This window comes from Perca flavescens, chromosome 22 (assembly GCF_004354835.1).
Source record: "Perca flavescens isolate YP-PL-M2 chromosome 22, PFLA_1.0, whole genome shotgun sequence".
NCBI classification, from domain to species: Eukaryota; Metazoa; Chordata; class Actinopteri; order Perciformes; family Percidae; genus Perca; species Perca flavescens.
Genome location: NC_041352.1, coordinates 13,569,885 through 13,595,551, shown reverse-complemented (window position 1 = coordinate 13,595,551; position 25,667 = coordinate 13,569,885). Strand labels below are relative to the sequence as shown.

General features: G+C 39.8%; 1 protein-coding gene across 2 annotated transcripts in view; it reads left to right on the top strand.

The window, feature by feature from the left end:
* The window catches only part of dok6 (docking protein 6), a 52,913-nt gene extending 27,334 nt beyond the window's left edge, over window positions 1-25,579 (top strand). For both annotated transcript variants that reach the window (XM_028569436.1, XM_028569437.1), the window contains exons 3-9: window positions 1,727-1,834; window positions 8,854-8,968; window positions 12,527-12,646; window positions 14,616-14,805; window positions 15,157-15,295; window positions 16,449-16,554; window positions 22,950-25,579. In XM_028569436.1, coding sequence (XP_028425237.1) covers window positions 1,727-1,834; window positions 8,854-8,968; window positions 12,527-12,646; window positions 14,616-14,805; window positions 15,157-15,295; window positions 16,449-16,554; window positions 22,950-23,098 — 927 coding nt within the window. In that variant the 3' untranslated portion in view covers window positions 23,099-25,579. The remainder of the gene's footprint in view (window positions 1-1,726; window positions 1,835-8,853; window positions 8,969-12,526; window positions 12,647-14,615; window positions 14,806-15,156; window positions 15,296-16,448; window positions 16,555-22,949) is intronic.
* Window positions 25,580-25,667: the final 88 nt, after the last annotated feature.

Sequence of the window (25,667 nt, the reverse complement as noted above, 5' to 3'; positions counted from 1 at the left end):
AGCACTCTGTAGTTCTTCTGTCACTGGTGTACGGAAGCAGATTTTGCAGCTGCGGCCAGCTGAGCCCCATGGACACAGATAACTGCAGGCTTTTTTCACACCATATCCTTACAAGGTTGAAAATCGCTGAATTGTCCCTTTCAGCATTGCCAACCCCATACATATAATCAAAGGAGAAGTAAATAAAGTTGCCATTGACTGAAATAAAAGCGTTTACTCAAGTCCTAAAACTCTGATAACTAACTAACCCTAACCCTGTGCATAATCAGCTGTCATATAAGGAGCAGTGGATTATCTAAATACATTAAGAATGAGATCATAACATTTGAATGAGATACATTCGAAAAATATGTATTTTCAGATGTATTTGATTCATGAGGCATAATGGTTTCATTTCCTTTCCTAAATCCTCTGTTTGGTGCTTTTACTCCCATCTTGACATAGAATTCAGCTTGCTTAAAGGGAAACTTCACCGATTAGCATTAAGCTTTGTATCAGTAGAACCCCAGTAGTATTTTTGAATGACCATGCTTCCCTCCCTAATGTCCCCCTGAGAGGGGAGATCTCTGTATTGCCACCTTGTATTGTCGGCTTTTTCCGGAGATTGCCGAGGAAAAAACGAGTGTCAGCCATCTTGAATCCTCGCTTAACTTCTCAGCAGGAGCAGAAACTATTCATCCCGACGGAAATTTTGGGACGCAAGCTTTTATTTTGAAAAGTAGACGGGACGGCATGATATGGGACGCTCCAGGCTGCAGCCATACAGTCTTGGAAATTTTAGAACAACAATTATGTGCATTCAAACTACCACACACGTGTACCACCGGGATACATTGGAACACATCGGAGAATATGCAGGAGACTTTATTACGGACGCAATACTCGACACACTACGCAAACTTTGCCTGCATGGAGACCAGTGGTGGTGCTCGATTCCTGTGGCCAGTAAAGTGACCTCATCAGTGGGGAGCGTTGAACGAGCGTGCCGGTGGAAAGCTAACGCTAGCCAGCTATCTGTTCACCAATCGTGCTTGCAAGTGTCCGCTCATTAAACAAACTGGACTACATCCAACTTCAACAAAGCTCCCAACGCAAGTTCAGAGACGGCTGTGCTGTGTTTTTGTTGTTGTGGAAATATTGCTGTGGACAATCCAGCCATCCATTCTGTCTTATCTTGGCCTAGAAGGCACCAATTTAAATTTTTTTTTCACATTTCTACTACATAAGTGACCCAATTTAAAGATATCTTCAGCTTTCCAGCGGTGAAATTTCCCTTTAAGTATTTAATCAGGGTGAGATTTACTTTCATGTACTTTATGTCATTGTTTTCCAAGGCTAAACAACATGAATGAACCCTAAGGCCAATCTATATTTTGATTAATGGGGATACATTCACAGCTACAATAAAGTGTTCAATTGCTTTGATGTTTGGGCATTTTCTTAAAGGTGGATTTTAATGGTTAATAGTACGCTTGAATTCTAGGATGGTAGCTTGCATTGATTTCTCTGCTGTCTGCTTTTGGTAGAGCAGGAGTTGATTTTTCTGTCCTGTTAATACAATGTCAGGTTGAGTTATCATGGTCTATCATTTTGTGGTTACAAGGGGTCGACCTCTCAGTCAGTTTGTGTTTTGCTGTTGTCTGTATCTCCAGTTACCATTATTTATGTCTTTGCTCCGGGACAGTTTTATTTCAGTAACAGGGCTGCTGTCGTTCTCTGTTGTCAGATCTTCCGGAGGTGTTGGTTGGTGTTCAAGAAAGCCTCCAGTAAAGGACCCCGACGGTTAGAGAAGTACCCGGATGAGAAGGCAGCCTACTTCAGGAGCTTCCACAAGGTAAAAAACACACACACACACACACACACACACACACACACACACACACACACACACACACACACACACACACACACACGTGCGACTGAAACACATTACATTCTGATCGTTCTGATTTTCATTCAATTTCTCTGAATCTATTGATTTACCATTTCAATACTGCACATCATTAGAGTCACTACAATATGAGACCTGACATGATTAGTCAATTATTGAATTAGTTAATTGACAGATAATTCATCTGCATCTGCTTTTATAATCAATCTATGGCTTCAACTAGTATTTTCATCATCATCATTTTCATCTCCCAGTTATTTTCTCTATTAATCAGTGTATTTATCAATGTCAGAAAATAGTGATAAATGCAAACACATATTCCCAGAGTTCAAGGTGACATCTTCAAGAACTACAGTATATCAAATATGGACATTTTTCCTATTTTTTGATATTTTGGACAGACCAAATTAAACAATTATTCGCGAAAGGCATATTAATAGATCATAAAAGTTGTCATTTGTTGCAAACCTAAACAAAACAGTATGTTTTATTGTAAAGCACTTTTCAAAAATCAAAGTTTATAAAATGCTTCACAATAAAAGCAAATAAAAACATATAAAAAGTATAAAGAAAACCTTTTTGCATCTTTATGGTTATTTATTTTCTGTGTGGTATACAAGCCATTTTTCAAGCAAAGGGTTTACATTGACATTTTTGTCGCTAGTGGTGAGGCCTAGGGGCACTGATGTCAGTCACTCCTTTTGGTCGATCAAGATAATGCAACAGATTGCAGTAAAATCAAGAATTAATATTTATAATCTCTGGAGTGTGATTCTTAATGATTTGGTAACACCCTGATCTTTTGTGTTATCATGTCTGATAATGTCACTAATACAGGGCTCGACATTAAGGCTTGTCCGCTTGTCCGGGACAAGTGGATTTTTTGTAGGACAAGTGGAAGAGAAATTTACTTGCCCCACTGGACAAGTTAAAACTCAAACAAATCAAAATGCCACTTATTTCGTCAATGTTACAGAATTGAAACAAATACATATTTTACCCCACAATCCCGGGCAGCGGGTCGCTAACGTTAGACCCAGCCCGCTGTTCAGCGCATTCTCCAAAAGCGAAGCAGCATGAAAGCACGGCGAGCTAGCCGGTGTTAGCTTGCTAACTCCAGCTTAACGTTTCCTCCTCGCCACATCGTTCACAGAAAACAAGCTGAAAACAGAAGTCACTCGTGGCGATAGCAATGTGCTTTGTGTGGATGAAGCATTATATACGTTATTATGTGCCACTCATTCCGTTTATGTTACATATTTTACTTTACCGATTTGAAACAAATACATTACCTAACGTTAGACCCAGCAGCAGCGGGAGAGCGGACCGCTGACGTTAGACCCAGCCCACTGTTCAGCTCCTTCTCTGTAAGCGATACAGCATGAAAGCACCGCGGAACTAGCAAGGCAGGCAGCCGGTGTTAGTTAGCTAACGTTAGCATGCTAACTACGCTTTAACGTTACCCCGTCCCCACATCGTTCACAGAAAACGAGCCGAATAAAGCTGTCACTTGTGGCGATAGAAGTGTGCTTTGTGCGGATGAAGCATGAAGTTAATTTGACTGTTGACGGCTGGCTCTCTGCCTCGTAACGTTACTAGCTGCTCCGCTACTCGTTTATAGCGGATTAAATATCAGGTAATAATCAACTGTAAAGTATCTACACCTTTTTAAAGGATCCCTTGGTAAGTGAAATTGTAGAAAGAAAAAAAAAAAAAAAAAACACGTTGACACCAACATTTAGTGGCAAAATCCATTGTTATGTCTACAAAATTATTTTAGATATAGTATAAGTTCAAGTCACCACTACCTCTGGTCAAAATATTGAATTAGTATCTCAATATATTGACTCAGTATCTCAGAATATAAACAAAGAATATCAAAGTAATGAGAAACTATAAAATATTGACTTAATCTCAATATATTGGCTAAGTATCGTAATATATTGACTTAGTAACTCAACATATTGGTTCAGTATCTCAATATATTGACTTAGTAACTCAGAATATTGACTAAGAATCTCAAAGCAATGAGAACATTCAAAATATTGACTTACAATCTCAATATATTGACTCAATATCTCAAAATATCTCGATTGACATAGTAACTTAGAATATTGACTAGGAATCTGAAAGTAATGAGAAACTTTAAAATATTCACTTAGAATCTCAATATATTAACTTCTGCACACCGGCGTGCAAAGTATAACTTTGTATTATGAGTCTGGAGATCCTTTTTTCTTGTTGAAGGGGAAATCTATTCTTGGGACACATTTGTTTCTACTGTTTAAACTGAATTGTATTAATGTTGATAGTGTTTGGATGCTTTCAATGGTTTCTTAAAATTCTGCATTAGCAAAACATAAAAAAAATTATAAAATGATTAATCTTTACCCGGACAAGTGACTTTTGTTCATGGACAAGTGAAACGTAAATGTACTTGTCCGAAGGACAAGTGCCTCAAAAAGTTAATGTCAAGCCCTGACTAATATATAACGCCATATATGGCATTCAATTTTATAGTTTATCTTCTTGAATATCAAAAGGAGATCAAACCTGATGTGTCACTCCCAAGGGAACAGTCTCTGGCTGAGTGTAAATTCTACTGACATCGGCATGCAGAGCACATCCATCAGACAACAGCCAAGAGTTTCCTTTTGCAATTTTGGCAAACTGGTGGAATTAATTAGCTTTAGCTGATAAAAATCTGACGCTGATTTTTGCCCACCAAAAATCAGGAGGCTGGCATTGTATTCAGGCATTATATGTGTTCTCTTAAAACATGAGAAAACGTGTTCCAGTAATATTGTGATATGATTTAATCTTAAAGTAAGTGATGCACTAAAATGTAGCAGGTATTGTATAATATTTGGTTACTCAAGAAAAGAAAAAGAAAGAATATTAAACCTATGGAATAAATGCTACTAAGCTGTTTTACACACTTCTACCAAGAACCTTGTTTTCATCTTCATATTCTTTCTTTTCATTGGCCACAGATGGATCTATTAAGACACATTTTGCAACTTTATCTTCTCATCTGGGGCCCTTTCCCTCCCTTTGGAAAGTAATAATCCAGTATAAAATATATATCTCCGTGCCTCTGAAGTCCTTTGAAATTCTCCAATTATGGCTCATTATCATGGTGAGAGGAGATGATGTTAAAGGAGTAGCACTGTGTTTTATCGAAATGAGAGGAGATAAGAGCAGATGATAGGGTACTTTGACACCAGGTTTCCCACGTGGTTGTAGTTTGAGTAGTCTGTAACAGGCTGTCGACTACCATGTTATTATGAATTGGGGTTGGGGGTTACTCAAAACTGTGGAAATTTCCTCAATCTCCCAGAGTGCATGCTAGCTAGGTAGATGTTTAGATCCACTTTGTTAGTATCTCTCGCTGCGACAGTATTAGCCATGTATTGTGAACGAAGCATCTCCCTGCCTACTGCATCATGCTGTCACACGGGGCGTCCTGTGTGGCTGTATAACCCCCTCCCAGAGGCATCTCATACACCCAGCGCCGGAGTGAGCGATGAGTGCATACATGCACCAGTGCACCTGGTAATGCATCGCCACAAAGATCAAGAAAGGTCCCGTCTGAGGGCTTCATTCAACGCTGCAGTGCTTTGGGAGGAAATAGGCTGCACTGGTGGCTGATTTACAGAATCAACACAAAGGGGATTGGCTTTCTATCCCACTTTTTTCTCTCTCTCTCTCTCTCTCTCTCTCTCTCTCTCTTCTCTCTCTCTCTCTCTCTCCACCCCCTCTCCTCTCACACACACACCCAACTCCCACTCTCTCTCTCTCTCTCACTTTCCCTGTGCCTTTTTCTCTGTCTTAGAAGCTCTGGTCGACACAGTAAAACAAACCCTGAATATTTTTAGCGATATTTTGAGCCCTGGGAAAAGTTGTTTTCCTGTGTGCTACACTTGTCGAGCTCTCCTGAGCTCCTGACAGAGGCACCTAAAGTGGAGAGATAGAGCTGTATTTAAATGCCTTAACACAGTATGTGCATAGGCGATGGTTTTAGTCACACTAGCGCAGTCGGCTGGTTTGTCCACCACTTTACTTTTGAGTGAAACCAATTGGATCATTAAAATGTGTACAGACATTCATGGTACTCAGTAGGGGTGGGAATAGGGTTGGGTACCGAAACTCGGTTCCACTATGGAACCAGCTCCTACGCAAATGGTAGTATTCGGACCGGATTAGAATGCAAATTTTGGTTCCTCATTTCGGTTCCGACTGAAATATTTTCCCTCTATCATCTCCGGACAGCAGCAGACTCTTTTTTTCTTTCTCCCTTTTCTGCCGAGTGGCGCACCTGCCCTCTCGCGGTGTGGAGCGTGTGTCCGCGCTATTCTCCGACATGCACTCTACAATCACTGCTGATAGACGGCTTTTTGTAAATGAAAAGACATAAAAATATCACACTTTCTCTGTTGTCTACCATTAGCTAGCTATCTTTAAAACATAAATATATTGTTAAATTTAAATAATTTTCTATTTTAAAAAAAAACTCCATAAAAGAGCCTTTCTTTCATGTCATTTTTCAGTTTTTCAAGAATCGGTTTAGGAATCGGTTAGGAATCGCCAGGATACTTAGAGTATGTCACAATGTGATATTATTGCTATTTTTAACATATTGCAATATTCTGCAATATATTAATTTATTATCTTTTTTCCAACTTCAAATTATGTCCCCAAAGGAAAACTTTTCTGTTTTATCTAAAAAGATACATTTCTCTGTTTGTTCATCTTACTTTAATGTTTCATCTAATGGACTGAAAAAGCATTTTCTTTTTATTATTCTAGTACCAAAAAGTTAAATTACTATGTGCAATTGATTGAAAAAGATTGATACTTGGCGTTTGTGTATCTATACAGTATTGTCATGGGAAATACCGCGATACTATGCTGTATTGATTTCCTCCCCACCCCTAGTCCCCAGAGGATGAATCTTAATAACTTGATGATCCCCTGACAACCAGCAGGTTGACATTTATGTCTTTTAGTGACTTGTCTCAACAACTATTGGAGGCATGTAATTTGGTGCTGACATTCATGTAGCCTACCCTTCAAAATGTATTGTAATCACTTTAATAGTCCCTAACCTTCATCTAATGCCATCATCAGGCCAATGGTTTGGTTTACTACTTGCTAAACTAATGACATTTCTATCAGCCTGAGTTGCTTGTGTTTTGTGCTAATTTTCAAATGTTAGCATGCCAACACACTAAACAACAGAGAGCCAACAGTGTAAAGATTACCTGCTAAACATCAGCATGTCAGCATTGTAGCTGTGACCATGTTAGCAAGCTGGCATTAGCATATAACTTTAAGCACTGCGGTGCCCAAGTACAGCCTTGCAGAGCAGATAGCATGACTCTTAGACTTCTTGATATGAGATTTAACTCACACCTTTGAATAAACGAGAAGAAAGATGGAGGGGGAAGAAGAGGAGAGGAGATGAGGAATAGGTCTTATCACAAATGATTCACTTTGCTTGGACTTGAGCGCCTCAGGCTGGGAATACACCTAAATCTTTCCCTTACACACACCCACACACACACACACACACACACACACACACACACACACACACACACACACACACACACACACACACACACACACACACACACACAGAGACTAAAACTTGCACAGTTACAAAAACAGAGAAAGAGATGAGAGGCTTGTGGAATTCACGGCTCAAAAATTCCCACAGTTGATGCTTGCTTTTTGTCAGTTATATGTATGAATGGCCTGCATACTACATACTGTATCCTCACAGGGGGAAAAAGAAGGAAACACTTCATCTCTTATAAAATATTTAGATACTATCTTTGAGGAGCATAATAAATTACAAATGAAAAATATCTGCCATCTTTCAATATCCATAGCCTCTTCTCCCTGTTCTTTTTTATTTCCTTGCTCTTAAAAATCTCCCTATGTAACTTGAATGCTGAGAAGGGGATATCTGACAATAGAGGGGAAATTTACTATATGTAATGTTATCGAGCAAAGAAATCTGGATTCTGCATATGTTGTGTGCGTTATTAGGTCTGGTCTTTTAACCTTAAACAGTCAAGCTTTACTATATGGGCAGTGAGCCAAGCTAATTCATTCCCAACAGTCTGGCAAAGGACCCACAGTTAGTGCACAATGGACTACAATAATGTAATGGGCCTTATCTCCCAGGCAGAGTGAGCACAGAGAAGACTGTTGAACAAAATGGCCTGTAAATGCGGGTGATATTCAATTAAATGCAATCTTCTCTTTTTTTCATTCACAATCAATCTCCTGGTAAAGTGATTTAGATGCTCCTTTCTTATTGACTGGAAAATCAGTTTCAAAGAAAGGCACTTGAACAGTGACTTTGCCATCCTTTATATTAGGGCTGGGATGATATGCATTTGTCCCGATTTGATTATTTCACGATACATGGGTTCCGATTTGATTTGTGTTGCGATTCTGTAGTATTGAGTATTGCAATTTTCTTTTCCTTAACAAAAGTTGAAATAATACACTTCTAGAGATAATATATCATGAGACATATCAAAAACTAATTGTTTTATAAAAAATAATGCATATCACATGTCAGTCAGTCAGTCTCACATTATTTCATTTGTAAAGAAGTACATAACATGTTTTTTCTGCATTTTCTGCTTGCTCTCAGTTTTGCTGGAAACATATATGATGTAGTTGCTGTTGGCCGTACCGTATAAACAGAAAATATTTAGGTGAATCATTGGTAAATAAAAATAAAAAAATACAGATTCTAGGGAAAAGAATCAATTTTAAAAATCTTCGCAAAAAACATTATCACGATACACACTAGTTTATATGCTAAGCCTCTAACTACTATTGCACTTTCAGCAAAGTTAGTGCAAGATGGCTGCTGCTGGTGCTCCTGGCTCTGTTCATTCAAGGTAATGTACTGCTGCCCTTCTCTTCTTCCTCTTTAGATCACTGAGCTCCATAACATCAAGAACATTACCCGGATGCCACGGGAGACAAAAAAGCACGCTGTGGCGATCATCTTCTGTGACGACACATCCAAGACGTTTGCCTGTGAATCAGGTAATTCAAATAAGTCTTTTTCAGCTACAAAAGAGCAGAGGAGGAAAGCATTGGCTACAGTACAAGTGTGTTTGGTTTTTGCATGCAAAGTTATAAATGTGTGTTGGGAGATGCGGCATGAGAAGTGGAGGGGTGGTTAGCGAAAAGTTTGTCAAGAAGCGGAGGAAGAATCCATTTCAGTGAGAGAGGTGAAAGAGGCAGTGGAGAATTGGAGTTTAGCCAAGTGATGCTCATTTGCCGCTATATTAGGAAGTGGGAGGATCTGTTCCGAAATATTGATTTTTTTTTATACTGCAGGTATGAAAAATTATATTGGGTATTGTTTGCAGTGAGTTGCAACCCAATTATAGACTGTAACAATAGAGATTACCTCTAATACGTGGACAGGAAGCCAAAGAGGCACATGGTGTGCACACGGTTTGAGATTCAACAGTCTTATTCTTTAGGTGCAAATAAATGGAGCTGGGTGTAGAGGAAGCCAGGGGCTAGATAAGGTGAATGCACCTTAATGTGCCGCTAAACAGACGAGGATGAACATCTCCATCTTTACTCCCAGCCTCGTGGATGTGTGCACACGTGTGCGAAACCTCAGGGGAAATCTTATTGAACTTAGAGCGGTGAACTCTCTCTTGCCTTACTCTGTTTCCCATGATCTCTCACTCTTTCTGCCTCTCTCTCTCTCTCTTGGCTTATTTCCATGCACAGGGCCTTCCCCCCTCACACCACCATATGGATGTCTCTATCACCCTGTGTCCATGACCTCCCATAGTCCTTCACTTCCTGGAACCCCCTTACATTTGCACCCCTCACTCCCCACTTTCCTGTGTGGACATATACACATATATACAGTATGAAGAAATACATGATGTTAATGATTTTTAGGTTACTTTATTTTAAGTCATCTTAAGCCCAGAAAGGAAATTGCCAGCCATTTTTATTACTAAAATAGGTCTTTTTAGGGTGTTAGTAAAAAATACAAATGTAATCCAGAGCTGAATTATTTGCCAGGTCCAGCTGGGTCAGGTTACATGTGAGCGTACATCAGATTCTAATTTGGCATACGGTCTTCCCACTACTGTGCGATGTCAATGGGAGTTTGGATCCGAAAACTGAACCTGGCAGTCAGAAAGCAAATTCTCAAACTTATTTAAGGGCTGCCATCCAAAGAACCCATATCTTTCGCTTTTTAAAAGAAAAAAGACAAAAGTAAGGCCTCATAATGTTATATATATATATATATATATATATATTGTATATATATATATATACCCCTTTGATGCCTCCATCCAAACAGTGGCATGTTTTTTAGTGTGCTCAGTCAATGAAACACTGAAGAAAAGACGGTAACAGATCTTTCATTTGTTGACAGATGTGTGCTTTGGGTGCATCTGTCAAATATGCACCATAAAGAGATAAAGAGAGAGTGTGACCTGCAGACTGAATAATGCATCAACTGCATACATTATTATGTGTTATAGTTGTCTGAAATCAGTAAAAGAAAAAGGATCACAAGTGTCTCCTGATTCAATTCTCACATATTCTCTCACTCCAACCTCATCCTGTTTATTTCCTGCACTCTTCTCTAACACAAAACGCTACTCCATCCTATTCTATCACACACCTACACCTCCGCACACACAGAGACATCCTCCTGCCATTTTTCTTCATGCATGGCACATAGACTAGCGAGGCTACCTCTGTGCTGATTAAGTGTTTGTTTAGCCGATTTTCCACTCAGTGGCCTTAAAAGTGTGGGAGTTTAGAGGCACTCAAAGCCCATGATGGTAACTCTGAATGAGAAAAGCTGAATCTGGGGAGGCATGAGCAAGGAGCTAAAGTGCAGAGCTGCTGCTGCCTGTGTGTGTGTGTGTGTGTGTGTGTGTGTGTGTGTGTGTTTGTGTGTATGTGTGTGAGCGCGCATTTCTGCTTTCTGTTGTGTGTGAATGAAGTGCTTCAGGCAGCAGCAGACCTTTCCTTCACCCTCCAAAGTTGTGTAGATCTGTCCCATTGGACACTACAGTTGATCCGACAAACATGCTGTCAGCTGCCACACAAGCTAGCTTAAAGTGAATGGAGTGAAAATACCTCCACACAGATTTGACACAAGGCATGCATCGGCTTGAATATTGGACACAGAAACACGGTGCTGTTCCCGCACTTCCAAATGTGTCTCTGTACACATCACTGACCATAGTTACATATCCCAGAATTCCACAGGGTGTGGACTTAAGGACCTTCAGAAAGATAACCAACTCCAGCTTTTCCCTCATTTCATACCTCAGTAACTCTCAGCAAAAGCTCACATAAGACAATTGCAAATCTCCTCCATTGTAAACACATTTTTTTCCTGACCTAACAAGGAGGTGAATTGGTATTCACTAACAACAGATTGCCGCGTAGACTCCCAGATTTGATTCATGAAATCATTTGTCTCCACTTAGTCTCCAATTAAAGAATTCAGTCTTACAATGAATGCCCTCCCCCCTTTAGGTGCCAGCTGTCACATGTTGTAGATATAACTTCCTACAGAGCTCAGTTCCCAAAACCAAGACTACAGATTTAAAAAGAGACAATAATCATAATTCTTCTGATGTATTCCAAAATACGGTACACCCTTAAAGAAATAGTTCCACATTGCTTTATTTGCTTTCTTGCTGAGAGTTTTATAGATTGATATACTCTCATGTCTCAATGCTAGATATGCATCTACTGCCAACAGCCCCTAACCCTCGTAAAAGCCCCAACATGTTGTGCGTCGGTTTTAGTATTAATTCAACAAAAGAAATGTGTTATGTGTTAATTAGTGAGCTGCTGCTGGTGGGCAGATGTGTTCTGTAAAGTGCCGAGCTCTCTGTGTTTCACCCTGTTTTCAGCCTTTGTGCGAAGCTAAGCTAACTGGCTGCTGGTGCTAGCTTCATAGTTAACATACAAAACATGAGAGTACTATCAGTTTTCAGAAAGTAACAAATAAGTGTGCTTATTCCTTTAACCAGCTCATGCTGATGAAATATTCTTAACTTTCTTTTTTTCATGAGTACATTATCTTTTTAATTAACTAGCTCTGATTTGGAGAATAGCTTATTGATTGTCTGAATACATGATCACTAGTTTAATTTCTGACTGTGGCCATATTGTTCTAGCAGAGCTACTTATATTACAGCATTGGAACTGAGTATTGGCAAAGGAGGGAGGAGAAACCTAGCTTTCATCTGTCGTTGGCTGTTGCTGAACCTACCTCCTCTTTTAATCTGCACCGAATCGATCAGATTGATTTAGATTTTTCTCCCCTCTGGTTACTGTTAGCTGAACTCATGTCCTGTACATGCAGTATTTTATACGGAAATTCCTTTTGGGGATTTATGTGCATGTGTAAACACACTAAAGGCAGCACAGTTGGGGTAGTATGATTTGTGTGTTATGTTGCAGTGTTGAATATTGAGGGTGTGTGTGTGTGTGTGTGTGTGTGTGTGTGTGTGTGTGTGTGTGTGTGTGTGTGTGTGTGTGTGTGTTTGATGTTAGACATGCCTTAACGCTGTGCCGCTGTGTGGCTGTGTGCAGAGCTGGATGCAGAGGAATGGTGTAAGCTGCTCTGCGTGGAGTGCCTGGGAAGCCGTCTCAACGACATCAGCCTGGGAGAGCCAGACCTGTTAGCAGCGGGGGTGCAGCGGGAGCAGAACGGTGAGTGCCCAATTAGTCCCTGCTAACACAGACAGCCATTCAGGGTCAATCTCTCACACTCAGCTGGCCACCAAGCAGTTAGCAGTTGCAGTCCGGGCCCGTATGTGTTAATGCAACTGAGTCTTCAGAGGGTTAGGGGAGCAGAACAGCCACTGTCCAATTAGGCCTGGCTAATAAGGGCCATTTTTGTCAATATCTTATCCGCAAGTCCCATGTAGCATTCTTAGTTACATTAGCACATGTTGGTTCAACTTCAGAAGTACGTTTTGACTGTGTGTGTGTTGAAGGAAACCTGTGTGTGTGTGTGTGTGTGTGTGTGTGTGTGCGCGCTTTAGAGCACAGGTCACAGGCTGTGGTCGGGGCTCTGTTCCAGCCCTAATGAGAAGTGCTGTGCATCACTGGCTTCCCTCATAATGAAGCTTGTCACAGAGATGGATGAGATTATGGCTCCTAAAGCCATGTGAAATAAATGTGCTTCTCCACATATTCCACTCACAGGAAATGGAAATGGAAAAGAGAGGAGACAACAGGGCGCTCCTATCACAGTGGAGCTCATTCTCTGTGTAATTTGTAAACTCGCAGAGGAAATTGAAAAGGCAACAGGCAAAGAAGAGCAGTTTAAAGTTGTAAAAGGGCGAGTAATTGAAAGGAATCTGCCATCATTTCAGCCTATTTTATTTCACTGCAGCCGTGAAGTAAAATTGTATTTTTCAACATAACTTGGCCTTTTTTTTTTTTTTTTTTTTTTTTAGATATCAATATACAAGTTTTTGACTGAACCAACTTAACTGTAAGAACACAGTTCCTCTCCCTTTGGTTTTGGCAGAAGTTTGGTGCTCTTAGAAAAGTTGCAGCAGTGTGTTATGGAGACAGACTGACACAGCGCCTCTCTGCTGCCTGTATGAGTGAACGAAACAAGAGGCTTGGTCCTGCAACCATGTTTCAATTAGTAGCCCTCCCCGAACAGCAGGGGCCGATAATTAGATCAGAGTTCATTTTCACTGTCCCTAAAAATACACCACACTATGACATTGCCATTTTCTATCCACTGCAGACACATGGCTTATTTTGAATCATTAAGCGTAATTAGTAAGAACTAATTTAGATTATGGAGAACTCGCTCCCTCTCTGTCTCTCTTCCTCTCTCTCTGCTGGCCTCAGAGAGTTAGTTTAATGTTAATGGGCACATTTGGCTCCTTGATCTCCAGTCCAGCTCACTGGATGGCTAGTTAGACCCACTGAAGGTGAAGTCAGGTAAAGCACTATTTAAAATACCTTTTTTAAGGGTTATTGTACTCTACTTTTGCCACCTCGGATAAAATACACAAAGTAAGAGTGAGTCAAGGCTAAGTACAGTCAATTTGGTGTATTGTTATTATGTATTTAGTGTATCGTTAATATGTATTATTATAGATGCCAATTGGATAATTGCAAAAAAAATAGCTAACTCTATCCAAAAAGGTGAGGCAAACCTGACTCATTTGTTTTATGCATGCACAATGCTTATACTGTATAAAATTATATTCTGTTCTGAAGTTCTGTCTTATTTTTCACTCACTCCTTGTGCTGTTTAGCCATGCACATATTTTGGGATTTGCTTTGCCCTAATTTTATTGGAACTACTATATAATAAAAAACAAAATAGCCCACAAAACAACAGCCTGTCCTGGGGATTATCCAGAGTAACAGGGACAATGTTTTTTGGAAAGAGATGCTTTTAAATCTTTGAAATGCCACTTTTTAATGCTGCGAGCACCACAAATTAAATCTATTCATCTCCATTGTACTGAGATAGAGACAGATGCCTCAAAACATGGACAGAACCAAAACTATCTGCATGGCTACTGTAGATACCACTAGATTATAAATGAGAACATCTTGTTTTATTGTAATTATTTAAATTAAAAGTTCTCCACGCTTTCTACCAATGTGATCCCTTTTTTAATAAACTTTTTGTGAATCTTTCCAGAACGTTTCAACGTGTACCTAATGCCCACTCCTAACCTGGACATCTACGGGGAGTGCACCATGCAGATCACCCATGAAAACATCTACCTGTGGGACATTCACAACGCTCGCCTCAAACTTGTCATGTGGCCTCTCAGCTCTCTGCGCAGATACGGACGAGACTCCACTTGGTTCACTTTTGAGTCCGGAAGGTGTGTGTGTGTTAAGATAAGTGCTTGTGTTGTCTTGTGTGTGTGATTGAAATGTTAGCGGTGGGAGGGAAAAGAAATTGTCGTTTTGAAAATGTCGTAAAAACTTCAACAAAGCAACTTTGGATAAGGAAACATCCCAGGATATCAGCATGTGCCGCAGAGCCCATCAGGCATTGATGTGACAAGTGTCTCTGTGAATGTGTGTTTTGACTTCAGTGGGCTATTATATCAATGCGCCTCTCTGTAAGTGTGCATGCAACCATGCATTTTTTGTAAATCAGCAATCCAAGAGTGAGCACGATCAAAGCGTGTGCACTTCTCTCTGTCTCTGTGTGTGTGTCCCTGGCGCAGGATGTGTGACACAGGAGAGGGTTTGTTCACGTTCCAGACGCGGGAGGGGGAGATGATCTACCAGCGGGTCCACTCAGCCACGCTGGCCATTGCCCAGCAGCATGAGAGGATGATGGAGGAGATGGAGAAGAGCTCCCAGGTACATTTTTACATTTTGCTTGTTTATCTGATGTAACCACAGCAGCTCACAATGAGGCCATCCGTTTTATTCTAGTACTGCATACGTTACAAACAGCTAATAATGAGTGCAAGTGTCGACAGCACGCCATTGTTCCAAGAATAATTATTTAATGCATGCATAGTGTGCGTCGCTTTCATTCAGTAGCCAATATATCCTGTTGCACCTAATACTAGAAAGATCATTTAACGACCGCATCTGTTCACAAAAAAATATGTTTTGGTTTGAAAATGCATTGTTTTTGTATTATTTCAATGGTTTCTTTAGCGTTTGATTAAGGCTGATCAAACTAGCATGCCATTGAGGCTGTTCACAGAATTATTTTTAGAAACCAATGAACACAAAGGCAATAAATCATGATTTTCACACAAGATGTTCACACATACACACACCAGAATACACATTTCTCTCAAGGTATTGCTGCCTGGTTTCTCCCCAAAGAGCTGCCTTGGACCAGGAGCCCCTGTGACACCCCATGGTCTTGGCCTCCGCTCCCTCCTTCCATCACAACACCCGTCCATCCCTTTCTTCCTCCCTCCTTCCTTCCTTCCGTCTTTCCTACCACGCTGCTATCATCTGTATTCTTTATTTATGTAAGCCTGCCTAGTGTTTGATGAGCCTTGACCATATGGCCATGCTCTTGGACCCCACCATTTGGGAACATTTCCAAAAGCAGCATTTACCCTCAGCTCTATAAATCACATGGATAGCTACACAAAACTGACCACTCGCAGTTGCCGAATGGGTGAAACTTGAGAATTTACTTAGTTATTACTAAGTTATGCTAATACTAAGTATATAAGTATTAAATAAGTTATTTTTTTAAAATATTGACATATTTCATGTATTTCCAGCAGTAGCCTGGCTCAAAGATGAAGCCAAAAAAAAAAAACACATCATGCAATGGCACAACAACATCATAATCCCAAATAAATCCTCAAGGTCGCCCGCCAAACAGCCATTCAGAGTGGAAACATTCCATTTAACCAGCAATATACCGTACTATGCACACTCTTTGTTTACTGACATACCCAAAGCAATTTCCCCCTGTAGTGAGTGACTGACTGAGTGACAGAAAGTGAGAGACACTGTAAGCTTTCTCTGTCTGTTTCAGATCCACCCCAGAGAGACACTAACCAAGTCCATCTCCCTGCCACGCAGCGCCTACTGGCAGCACATCACGCGTCAGAACAGCGTGGGAGATCTCTACAGTTTCCAAGGTACAGGCATGAAGTTGCTAATTATCATGCGCACGGTGTTGCTATTTCTTTACCTGCTTGTGTAAGTGGTAATATGTGGAGCACTTTGGATAAGGTGGAGGAAAGACTGGTACTAGAACCGGGGACATGCACAGATCAGTTTGGAACTTTACAGATACAAATAATCTTTCAAATATGGGTCTTTAATGTTTTTAATACAAGAATAACACGGAAACCTCTGAATTCCAAATTGAATGTGCTTCGAAGTCTAATGGGATTTATCTCATAACAGACTAGTGCAAATCTTTAGTTTCAGTCTTCAGTTTAATCCTAAAATAACTGCTGTAAAATAGTTTTTTTAACTGAGTCAGACTTATAATCTAAATTAAATTGTGAGGGACAAATCATTTGTTTTTTTCATGAAAGTAAAAAAGTTTGTGTGTGCGTGTGCATGTTTATGTGTGAACGTCTAGATGTAGACCAGAGGCAGAAAGGTGATAAGTGAGCTGATGAGATTACGCTCTGTCCATGGTATTAGTTGATTAGTAGACTTATCTGAGGATTATGGGCCTTTTGGCTTTCACTGATAGAGCCAAACAGAAAACCAGGCAAAGATGAAAGTCGCTCAGACGTCATCATTTTCTTTTGAAAACCTAAGGCTGGATTTTTTTTTTAAATTAAATTATCATTTAATTGTGGCCTGATAAGCTTAAAAGCAAAATGTGTCTTCTATTCCAAACATCAACATGTTTGTTACTCATTTGCACTTCCACCTCAGGGTCATTGTTTATAGGCCCAGTCTCTGTAAACTCTCCAAACTCTGGTGAGCAGAGCAGCTTCTCTCTCATCCATCATGATGGCATCTCCGCTGGTCCTACCACACTTTCTCCCCGTGTCTGTCCAATTCAGAACAACCCTCCTCTCTCTCCCTCTCATACACATTCAGCGCTGCAGTTATCTCCACCCCCCCCTTCCCATGAATAAATTGAATGCATCAGTGTGTTTGAGGACGCAGCAAAAGGTCTTGTCAGACAAGGGGGACGACAAGGTGACTCTGGGGAGCAACGGGAGTTTAACTCCTGTTGTGACACGGGATGTTTGGACTGTGAAAGGCATGTCAGGAGAAGCGCACACACGGCAGGGTCCTGGTGCTGCTTTGAACATGGCTGCGAGCCAGTCTTAGATGAGGAGAGCCATATAGAGTAATTGCATTGATTCTTCATTGGCAGAAGGTCTCCACCTCCCTGGAGCTCTTTTCCATCCTCTGTTCTCTGTTCTGCTCTCTGCATTCTGAGCATAACCTAATATGTTGTAACAGCACAAAATACACGCTGTGTCTTTGGTAAGCAAATATGAATACATTATTCGGACATAAAACAATATTTCAGCTATTCTGAAAAGATACAAACAGCATAACTTTTTCCCAGAGTAATATTTGTGGCCCACCCTCCCCTCACTGATGTTCTCAGAGTCATAGCTCAGTCAAATCTAAAACACACAGATATCATACACTCAATCTTTTTATTGATATGATTTATTGTGTCCACATAGAATACATTTCCATAAATCTGTTTAGAAATCATAAAAAAAACTTTAGATCTTGCCTCATAATCATCAGATTCAGATTTTTTCATCAGTATCAATGATAACCGTGCGTTCATGGACATTGGAAAAATATTTTTGGTGGCATGAACGCGCCATAACACAGTGGCTGTACAGTGTAAACAGGAAGTAGAACAAAGCAGCATGACTTTTAGGATGCACATTTGCCAAAATGTAAATAAAAAGGCTAAACACAAGTTCAGTATTCAGACATTCATTGAGGTTCATTCTCAATAACTCCACACCATATTTGTTGTGCAGGGCAGGTTAGAGCTGACTGATGTTACACAACTGTTATTTTGACCTTATGATCAGATACTGAAGCCCTTGAGCGATGTACAGGTGGACAAAAACTGACAAGTGGAAATTAGAGACTTAAAAGTGCACTCAAAATATCAAGAGAGCTTTTGCCAATAGCTTTCTCATGTTTTTTTAATAGACACTTCAGACCAACTTTACATAAATCTGGACCCCCCCCGTTATATACACAACCTCCAGTTTGGTATGCAATATGGCCCCTTGTAATTTCCTACTTTTAAAACCATCTGTTTTATTATCAGTCACACAGCTCTTATTTAGACTCTTAAACTGATTTGTATTTTTTTTGGAGATGGGGCTGAGATACAAATCATGATTTATTACGTTATTTAGGTAATTTAGGTATACGTGGTTAAAATATGTCATACATTTTATTTTGTGGGGCAGGAAAACTTAATTACATTATTTAAAACATATATAAATACATATGAATAAAGAAATGGACGTAGGAAAAAAATGTAATTGAAGCAGAAGCAGATTTCCTGCTGTTGCGCCACCACTCCATATTAAGGGCAGATTAGGAGGGTTTGGCACTTGAACATTTTAAAAGGGATGCTAAAGAACCAGGTCGAAAAAGAAGTAAAAAAAGTAGCTGGAGCAAAATGGAACCCGGGAAATTGAATAAAACTACATTAAACTGAAGCAAAAGAGCACCGAGCTGCAGCCTCACAGCAAGCTGCCAACCTTAGTCAATGGCATTTTACCTTCTCAGCCTCAACTGGAACCTACCACCTGTCCAGGTAAGATAATTAGGCAAACCTGTTTGCACTTTCCTTGATTGAGCTGCTGATCTACCCAGACATCCAGGCAGAACAACAACAAAGAAAAACATCACACACACACGCACACACATGCACATGCACACATGCACACAATGGGGTGACACATTGGACTGAAATGAATAATTAAGCAAAAACTAAAACACTGTTAATGTTGGGAAATAGGGCACAAATCCACACTAAATACTCAAAACCAATATGTGTATACATATATATATATATATATATTACTGTTAAATAAACAGATACAAATAGTAGCTTTGCATCACACCCTTGGTCTTTACACACATATACATATGTGTATATATGTATACAGTGTATCAACAAATACAACTTGAATGAACACCATGTGAAAATATGTTTAATATAAGTAGTCTTAGTCTTAGTAGTTTGCTTCAACAGGAATTCAGAAATAGATACATCAATGTATTTTTCTGTAATAATGACGATATTAGCAAAAAAGGATTTGGATGCAAATAGAGGTAAGAAATCAGGAGTTTAGACCATGATGGCTGGCTGCATTTGCTCCTTGGCTGTATCACTGCGCGCGTGATGAATATCCAATCAGCACAGTCAATTTGCTGAGTCATGCTCGGGTTGCTTTCAAATACCCTGCGGGTCCGGGGGAATAATTAAGGAACACAGTTTCCTGTCCCGTTGAGGTTTCTCCACCTATTTGTTTATTTCTTTGCCTCGGTTAACCGGGGACCTGGCAGTGAAGTAAAGTACTTTAACTTCTTTATTTCAATATATTTCACATCTGCTTTTCATTTGCCTGGAAATGTCTCAAAAATACATCCCGAAAGCCTTGTTTGCCATAATTGAAAGTAATAATTGTCAAATGGGTTTTGTTTAAAAGAAACCAAGGGATGTGGTGTAGAGAAAAAATAACACTTGATCATCTTGCTATATGAAACAAAATTCCTCCACATTATTCACCTTTTTAAGTAAAAGCAAAGATAGACGTTTTAATCTCCGGAACACTAACATTGTATCTACTTTCTACTCCGTTCCACCCCCAATCCCCTAATGTTATTCACTCTTTTGCATTTCAGTGATACTGCTGTGTTCTCAGAGTTTGCTGATGCATAGAAATAAGTGCACTTTAAAGTTTTGGAGTTGAAAAAGCAAGGCGTCACGCCTGTCGAAAATGGTTCAATTACCAACTCTAATAGCGGAATGGAAAAGGGAAAAGAATGCTTGTATTCCTTCTTGGTACCCATTTTTATGTAATATTTTGCCATTTCACTCATACTCTCACTCTCTATCTCTCTGCATTTCATTGTGCCCCACAGTTTAGTGCCGTAGCATTAGCAATTCTAATGGAATGGAGCGCTGTTCTTAGTTTGATCGACTGGGAGTGATACGAGGAGATTTTACAGAGGTGAGTAAGAATCAAAGGCACAGGGACAAGACGATAGGGGAACAGGATGATAACACTATCTTATCTGCAACAGGCGACTAGGAATATAGTAGATGCAGATGCAAAAAGTGAATCCTATTAAAAATGCTTTGCAGCCAGGTAAAACGGAGTTCAACTCTTTCTTGGTTGAAGCCATTAGCTTGCATTATTTGAAACTGAAATTAACTGACCCAATCTTTAGGCTGCATTGAATTGGTCTTTTAAAGTGTATCATTGCTCCTGTGGCTGCTATACCACTCAAAAGACACAAAGCTGGATGTCAGCAGCCTTGCATAATCCAGAGTCTGTGCTACACGCAGCCTCTCTTTCTCTGGTTACAGCTGTTACTAGGATGCCATCTGGGCGATAGCACTGTGAGGAAGGAAGGTGCAGACAGGTGTATGTGTGTGTGTGTGTGTGTGTGTACAAGCATGCATGAATAGCTGCTTGTGTGCTCAGGTCCACCATTGTATCTGCCAGTGTGTAAGAGTGCCCTCCCTGCCTGTCCTGTCTGCTCCGGCCCAGCAGCTGCCACCCCAGGCCAGATAGGATGACATGACCTTCCCTGGTAATGAAAAGGCACTGACAAATCGCTGTCTGCTTCTCATAGGGATAGGAGAGGAGGAGGGATGCTGTCACCATCTTCGCTCTGTGTTTTTATTACTATTTATTTGCGTGTCTACATTTGTGTCTCCCGTCCAAAAGTGTGGCTCTCGTCGGGGGTCTGGCATCCCACAACAAACGCTGCTGTTTGTGTCAGAGGAGATGATGAGATCTGCTTCGCCCTCTCTGTCTGCACTGGACTCCCTGCCTTTTTTTTTTTTTTTTTTTTTTTTTCTCTGGTCCAAATTGGCCTTGGTTGAGGAGAGGGATTGTCTTGGCAAAGATGTGAAAAGGATATGCCTGGTTGAGCACCAGTCGTTTCAGCAATCTATTAAGTACAACGTGGAGAGGAGAGAAAGTGTCCGCTTTTTTTAACCTGCAGTGGGGTATTTTTCTAGAACCTGGACTAAGCTGCATTTAAAACCTTAAGCCGGAGCATTATCTTATTTTGCTTTTATTTCAGAAAATGGTGGAAGGGAAAGACTAGCAGACAGAGGTGTGTGTGTGTGTGACTCACCTGTTATGGCTTGTACTGTGGTCTCATCCTCACACCCACACCAGCCCCTTTGTGCTTCCTCCTGCAAGCTGTTCCCTTAACTATCACTGGGAAAAAAAAGTTTTTTTTATTGTTTTTCCTTCTCTCACATTTCTGTTAGACTCTCTGTGTCTCTAACAGGCATTCACACACCCCTTTGACATTGATTGCCAGGCTGACTGGGTCACGTTTTATATTCCACATTGTGGTGAGTTGGCAGAGCGTCTTACGGCCTGAGTCCGATTCCCTGTGGTGGCAGCGTGACTAGTGTTGCTAGGTACATACACAGAAAAGGCTGCGTGTGTTTGCTATATTATGAATGATTTGCACAGTTTAACATCTGACTCGTTAATAAGTACTTCAGCAGCACCAGCAGAAGAGAAAATTATATCTTTGTCGATGTTGTCGATGGGGCCCTGAAAGAAGACGGCTTATAGAAAACAGAAAGTCAAATTTTGTTGATCAAATTTCAGTTAACCTCTAGAGGTAAATTGATTTGAAGTGTATTCACATGCAGAAACTTATCTTAGCCAGCTGTATCAGCAGGTGCCATAATGTAGAGTAGGTTAGAGTTGATAACATAACTTTATCCTGAACCTACCTCGCCGTGTACATCTCCAAACAGCATTCTAATATATTATTAATGGTCTCACAGTAGCACAGAACAGCCCTCCACCCACAAGTATCCATTACTCTGTCTCAGTGCAGTTAACCAATATGAACTGCAGAACAAATTGGTCCAATTAATTTAAATTAAGGTGGAGAGGGTGAAAGCGGGGAAAGAAAGGGAGACAGCACAGTCCAAAAAGGATGAGACGGTGTAGATCACTCTGAAATGAAGTTGTTTATTTCAGGTGAAAGGTTGATTTTCCATCCATTTTCCATTTTTACATCTGTCCATCATACTATTGTACAACGTGGAGCTTATACTTTTGGGTTATCTGAGAACCACCTACACTATTTAAAATGTAATTTTACATAAATGAAGAATGCCAGGGTTATTCTTGTAATTTTCCTTTGTATATAAAGATAGCATATACAGTAGCTAAGCAACAGTGGTACCATAAATATATTGTCTAAGAAAACAGGATGTAAGGTCCAGGTAAATGAAACAAGGTAAACGTCATCCCTCGCTAAAGTGAGTGAAGTGTTTTTCTCCACTTTTTTTCCCACACAGAAAGCGGGCTGACAATGACTTTTATCCCTCGAGCACAAACGTTCCCCAGCTTTCTGTCTGATGAACAGGAGGAGAGCCAGCACCAGGAAGAGGCACCGTCGCCCTCTAGTGGCTGTGAATCCAGTTGCAGCCTGAGACCCCTTCAATGACAGAGAATTGCTCCACCAAAACTGGACACTTTCCCCACCACTGTAGAGAGGATGTAGAAATATGTATAGTGACATGTGTAATATATCATTTCCTGGTGATACTTAAACAATAGTGTCAACTGTAGAGCGAGTGGTACATCAAAAGGACCCTGAAAAAGGACCTTTTTGTGTGTTGTGTAACAACAGCAGTAGTTTCAAAGATTGCACCAAAAAGTAAGTGTTTTAATATGTTTTATGTTGTCATTATGCTGTTGAAGCCAGCAGGACCACCTTTTTAAATCACTGCATAACACCTTACAAGAAGTAAAAGGTACAAACACACTAGGGCCGCTGTAAAACAATGTGTAAAAAGGCTTTTGTTCTGAAATTGATGAAATCACACAAGACTCATTCCAACAATGTGCAGCCTTAGCAACCATTTTAAGGGAAAATCGACCATTTTTGACACATAATCCTCCCAATCCTACTGTACTTCTCTCCCTCTCTAGAATGTAAAATTGATCAATGCCTTACACAGAAACAGCTTGTCTTTGATTCAGTGATGAATCAGCTAAAGCCCTTAATCGGTTACAACCAGCAAAGGGAAGAAGTCATTCAGGAATGTAATTAAACAATATAGGAGGGGACTGTCACGTCCCAAATAGTAGAATGCAACCTTCTCACAGCCTCTGCTTTAAACTTCCACTTCTACATTACACTAGCAGAGCAATTTGATTTCAGTAGCTTCCTAGCTCCTATCCAGCCTCATATACAGTATACGATAAGTATTGCATCATGGGACTTATGTGGATTATGGTGTCAAAAAATTTGCCCTGCTTGTATGTTATGTTCAGATTTAAAAAAATAAATAAATATTAGAATCTATAGTTCACTGAGGAAATCTCTGCTGAGTAAAATACATAAAAACAGGCAAAGGTTGTTAAAGGAATAGTTTGACATTTTGGGAAATTGGCAGCTGGTTAGCTTAGTTTAGCATAAAAACGGGAAACCGCTACCCTTTCTCCGTCCAAAGCTAACAAAATATGTGTACCTACACTTGTAAAACAACTTACACTTTTGTCAGAATAAACAAATGAGGTAAAACAAGTGAATGAGTGTGATTTAAAGGTCCTGGTAGGCAGGTTTTGGGGATTGCTGTTTCAGTGTTTGTGCTAAGATAACTAAGCCAACCAGCTGATGGTGGTATTTAGCATTATCGGAAACAACATAGCGTATTTTCAAGTTTAAAAATATATAATTTTGTTTTCCATCAAGCAACAGTATAGAAACTAAAAAATAAATATTACTGGTCTATATTACTGGCCGTTGTCACTAAATAGCCAAAATCAGCAGAAAACGTATCAAATATTTTCAATGAATTCTTTCTGTAGCATGTGAGTGACATGTCACTAAGTGTATGACCGCTGTTACGATAAGACTGCACATGCACAAGGAATAAACTTAATATCAACAGCTCTTAGAAGGCAAAGACTAAATAGAATCTGGAGTTACAATACATAACTATCGTTCTCTGCATTGTCCTCAGTAAGAAGTGCCTTCCGACACAGACCACAGAGTGTGAGACCTAACCAAGGCATTGTCTTTGGGCTTTGAGTTTACCACTGTGGACAGAGTTAAGCTCTGTACCTTCAAAACATTTTAAAAAGTCTTAGGTTCTCCTTCAATACTGTCAACCCAGCTGTGAAATGTCATGTTACACCTGAAACACTTAGCATTACCTATCGAGACCATTGGTGGCTGTCAGCACTGCAGACAATTATTCATTTTGTTAAATATTTCTGGTAAAAAAACGATTGTGCTTTTTGTTAAATGTTAAAGCAAGACACAAATCCAGAAATTCTAGCAACTATGAAATGAAAAAAAAACAATTCCAATGACAATCAGTTTGAGGCAGCAAAACAGTCTTTTAATGTCAAACTTAATCACTTATTTTAATGTGTTTTGTTGTTATAATATTCCTGTAGAACTGGAGATACAAGTACAAGCATTTATTTTGTGTTGAAGTTAATTTTCGCAGTCAGTCACTTTATTTTGTATATTTGTAATTTAAAAGAACTTCATATTAATTTGAGCCTCAAACAAAGTGCCCATCTAAAAATGTGTCTGCTTTACTTAGCCCATAGTAACAGTATGTAGATGGACAGTTAACATATCTGGCCACATTTCTGCCCTAGTTGTCCTGAGTCTTAGCTCAAGTGTGGTTGATAAATGTATGTATAATAGTTCCACTACATCTGGAGCATTAGAGCAGTACTAACTGATAAGACTGGAGAAAGTTCTAGTTGACTGTGTTTATCATTTGCAATTTAGTTTTTTTATTATTGTTGCAATTCACTTGCTTGTAGGTATGACGTGTCATCATTTCTGTTATTGTCACTACAGTATATGACTGTGTTTGTGTCCATCACGTTTTGTGTTCTGTTACTGTCAGAATATATGTTGATAGCACTTTGAATACTTAGTGTAGCACTACAGTTTTCACTAAATGTACATATGTAATGTTTTTGATGATAAATAGGTAATAAATTGAATGTTCTATCATGTATCAGCATATTTTTTACGCTAACAA